Source organism: Musca autumnalis, unplaced genomic scaffold (assembly GCF_047663935.1).
Source record: "Musca autumnalis isolate F117 unplaced genomic scaffold, ASM4766393v1 scaffold_4, whole genome shotgun sequence".
Lineage (NCBI taxonomy): Eukaryota > Metazoa > Arthropoda > Insecta > Diptera > Muscidae > Musca > Musca autumnalis.
In genome coordinates this window covers 118,796,323-118,800,419 of record NW_027411977.1, presented here as the reverse complement: position 1 = coordinate 118,800,419, position 4,097 = coordinate 118,796,323, and the positions used below count along the sequence as shown (strand labels likewise).

Below are 4,097 nucleotides of genomic sequence, written 5' to 3'. Positions count from 1 at the left end.
TAGTTTTTTTGAATTTTTTTGCAGTTTTCTCCCATTTTTAATCAATATTGTCACAACTGGTCATTCTGTGAGGTCGTTTGCACACTTAACTTAAAAAAGTAAAATATTTCAAGAATGGAAAACAAGGACAAAGAAATTGGCATCGATAAAAGGAAAATTCTAGGTAAATTATGGAAAAAGCTATCGAAATATTGGCGAAACTGTAGATGGAACATATTAGGCTATACATAGAGTGATAACTAACTATAAAAATATCGAAATTTTGAAGACAATGCCCAGATCTGGACGGTCAAAAATATTATCAGAACGGGAGGAGCGTAACATAACTAATAAGTTAAAACAGACAGTCCGATAATTACTTCAAAAATCGTTGAAAATGTGAAAATGGCATCCAAAAAAAGTATTTGTGCACAAACCGCCAGAAAAATACTGCATAAAGCTGGGTATCATGGTATAGTCGTACGGCGAAAGCCGTACATATCACTAGTGAACAGGCAGAAGCATATTGAATTTTCTAATGAATACATAAACAAGCCTCCGAGTATTCCGGAATCAAGTCATATTTTTGGCAGAAAGCGTGTTCTATATGTTTGCAATGAAAGGACTTCAAACTGTTTAGAGAGAACTCGAACAGCGCTTGAAAAACAAAATCTTGTTTTACACTGTAAAAAATGGCGAGGTTGCTGTTTTGGTTTGGGGTGTGTAGCAGCTTCTGGAGTGGGCCAACTTGTATTTATTGAATCGACAATGGACAAGTGTGGTTACCTAAACATCATGATGCGCAATTTGAACCAAAATGCAGAAGAACTACGAAATTTTGGTTGCAACAACATAAAGTTTCAAAGCATACTGCTGAGATTGTAAGGTTTTGGCTCCTATATAATGCCCAGATCTGAGTTTTGACGTAAAAATTCTGGTTTGTTTATAGTTAATTATCACTCGCCAATATTTCGATAGCTTTTTCCATAATTTACCTAGAATTTTCCTTTTATCGATGCCAATTTCTTTGTCCTTGTTTTCCATTCTTGAAATATTTTACTTTTTTAAGTTAAGTGTGCAAACGACCTCACAGAATGACCAGTTGTGACAATATTGATTAAAAATGGGAGAAAACTGCAAAAAAATTCAAAAAAACTAACGGTATTATTGCAACGTACAAAGTGAACGCAGACTTTTTGGGGCTCTAATTTAGCAGTTGTAACACTTTTTTACAGTTATCTTCGTAATAATATTATATTTTCAAGAAATTTTCTTTTTATTCTTGTAGCAAAGAGTGCCAATAACATATTTATGAAAGAAAAACGGATCTCATTTACCGATTTATTAAAGTTTTAGCATAATTTTTGAAAAGTAGTACGGTGAACGCAGACTTTCTGGGCTATGTGTATGTTCTCATACACATCCTCTAATAGACACGGGAGATTGTGCACGCCGCTTCATATTGACTTAATTATACGGGACCAACTTGTTATCGCTGAAACCGAACGGAGTGTTTTACGACACCATTTGTATAAAAATTTTTCATGGTTGATCAGGAAATGTCGTCTACATTACCTGAGGGATATTTTGCCACCGTTGGAGAGTATGATGTTTTTGCCCGACCTGAGAATCGAAACCGTGCATACAGAGTGCAAGGCGCACAACTATTGCACAAGAACGGCTATATAAAGTATGTTCAATTTACAAAATTAACTGAAGAAAATTATCACTAAATTTCTACTTTTCATAGATGCCGCAACTCTAACGACACATTCATTCAAGACGGTTCGCGAAAAATCGTATAAAGATGCGAAACAATTATAAAACCAAAAAAAAAACGTAACTGTAAATATAATTATTTTAATTTATCATAGAGTAAAAACTTAAATCACTAATCAATTTAAGCTCTGTTCCTTTACGTGCAAGAATCTTCAAGTTTTACAATTTTTTACTCGAAAAGCGTTCCTTTACTTCAGACACCATACAATTCATATAGAAGCAGATTACAACTTTTGCTACTTTTGCCGGTTTTACCATTTTCAAAAGTAAAGGAACAGACCATTAATTTAAATTAAAAAAATAACAATGATAAAATACACTACACACTTTGTTAATTTATAACTAAATCTCAAAATATGAACTGAATTTATAAAATTTTAATAAAAAATTAAAAAAATATATGTTAGCTTGTTTTACTATTACAAAGGTAAGCTTAAGATAATATTAATTGCATAAGCTTGTTCTACAATTACAAGGGTAAGCTTATAAACAAGGGTTCCGTTTCGATTTTTCTACAATATTTGGTTTGTTCCAGTACTGCAAGAATCTACTAATTTTTACTATTTTTTCCGATAACATAAAGGAAAAATTGTTATCGTAGTAAAAAATAGTAGATTCTTGCAGGTTCTGGAACAGAGCATATGATATAAGCTTTTAACAACTGATTTCTCAAGTCTTTTATAAGCTTAAGGCTTATGTTGGTAAGCTTATGATAATATAATTCTCAAGCTTTTTTGGTATGTTGGGTTTACTCTAATGCATTTATACTTTTCTCAATACATATTTAAAAAAATTGTAAATGTATTGGTGAAAAAGATTTGTATTTTTGCTATTGTCTGCCCAAAACTGTCATTGTAAACGCCGGGTAAAAGCTCAAAAATTTGCATGTGTTATGTGTACATTACACGACATGCTTTTTACACATGGGTTGTCACTTTTTATATACAAAAGGAATATGCAAAGTGACAACACATATATAAAATAACATATCGTGTAAAGTACCCTTTACAACACAATTTAATTATGCGAACTCACCATGGCACAATTAGGAAGGTAGATGCATCAGCCCAGCTGATCGAATCTAAAACGTCAAAAAACTAGGAATTCGCCATGAAAAATCAAAACAAATAACCATATGATTGGGTAAGTAAGAGATAGCATGTCATCACTTTAAAGACAAACACAAGCGATAAAAAGAGACAACAAGAGACCATTCGGCAAAAATTTTGACAGTTTACATTACAAAAAAAGTTGCTTTGTTGTAGCAATTCGCCGATGCATCTACCTTCCTAATTGTATCATGGAACTCACCTATTATTTTATTCGTACTATGGCGTCGATATTTTTATATGACATTGTCATGGCACCGTACTTGTGCTAATACATCAACTCTGTACTCTGCATATAAATAAAACAGCTGTTTTTGTTCGTGGAAAATATTTTATAACACGGAGAGGTAATATTTTATGAAATTACTAAAATTATAAATTACAGGAAGCAAAAATAATATTTGGCTTTATTTAATATACAGATGTCTTTCGTAACAAAGATTTTCCCGACACTCGTATCTAATAACCTGTCGAGGGTTTTGGCAGTAAATTCTAATGGTCTACAATATGCCCGCAATTTTCACATGATGTTGAAACCCTTGCCTGTAATGTCGACAAATACTATATCGAAGGCACCAACAGCAGTGGATGCAGCATCACCAATATCTTTGCTTTCTGGAATGCAACGATTATTAACCCCGGTAACAACAATATTAAACCAAGTTGCCGGATTCAAAGTAAAAGGGCGTCTAAAGAGGCGATGCAAGGACTGCTATTTTGTTATCCGTCAACAGCGTCATTATGTCATTTGTCCTACCCATCCGAGGCACAAACAAATGTCCATGAAGAAACGTGATTATAAATCGTGGATTCTTACACATGCTACTCAATCAAAAGTTAGGCCATATTAAAAGTTGTTTGCTCTGTTCCAGAACCTGCAAAAAGCTACTACTTTTTACTACGATAACATTTTTTCCTTTATGTTATCGGAAAAAATAGTAGAAATTAGTAGATTCTTGCAGTTCTGGAACAGACCAGTTGTGTTACTTTGTGAATAAATTGAAACCGATAATATTTAACACTCTCCCTACTCTCGCTGATATCTACAATACGTAAGGGGTTATTCTGAACGAAAAACTCCCCGTGAGTATTTCTTTCCGCCGTACCAAATTAAAGGAGAAATGAGAAAATTCACGTTCAGAATTGGTCTGTTCCAGTACTGCAAGAATCTACTAATTTTTACTATTTTTTCCGATAACATAAAGGAAAAAATGTTATCGTAGTAAAAAA

General features: G+C 33.1%; 1 protein-coding gene across 1 annotated transcript; it reads left to right on the top strand.

Annotated features, from left to right (window-relative positions):
* Nucleotides 1-3,093: 3,093 nt before the first annotated feature.
* On the top strand, nucleotides 3,094-3,886 carry mRpL36 (mitochondrial ribosomal protein L36). The gene is made up of 2 exons (XM_073982560.1): nucleotides 3,094-3,214; nucleotides 3,290-3,886. The coding sequence occupies exon 2, from the start codon at nucleotides 3,290-3,292 to the stop codon at nucleotides 3,716-3,718; it is 429 nt and encodes a 142-aa protein (XP_073838661.1). The 5' UTR covers nucleotides 3,094-3,214; the 3' UTR covers nucleotides 3,719-3,886.
* The last annotated feature ends 211 nt before the right edge of the window (nucleotides 3,887-4,097 follow it).

Bases quoted from the DNA above. Each gene is read 5' to 3' on its own strand.
- mRpL36 (XM_073982560.1), top strand. From the start codon at position 3,290: ATGTCTTTCGTAACAAAGATTTTCCCGACACTCGTATCTAATAACCTG.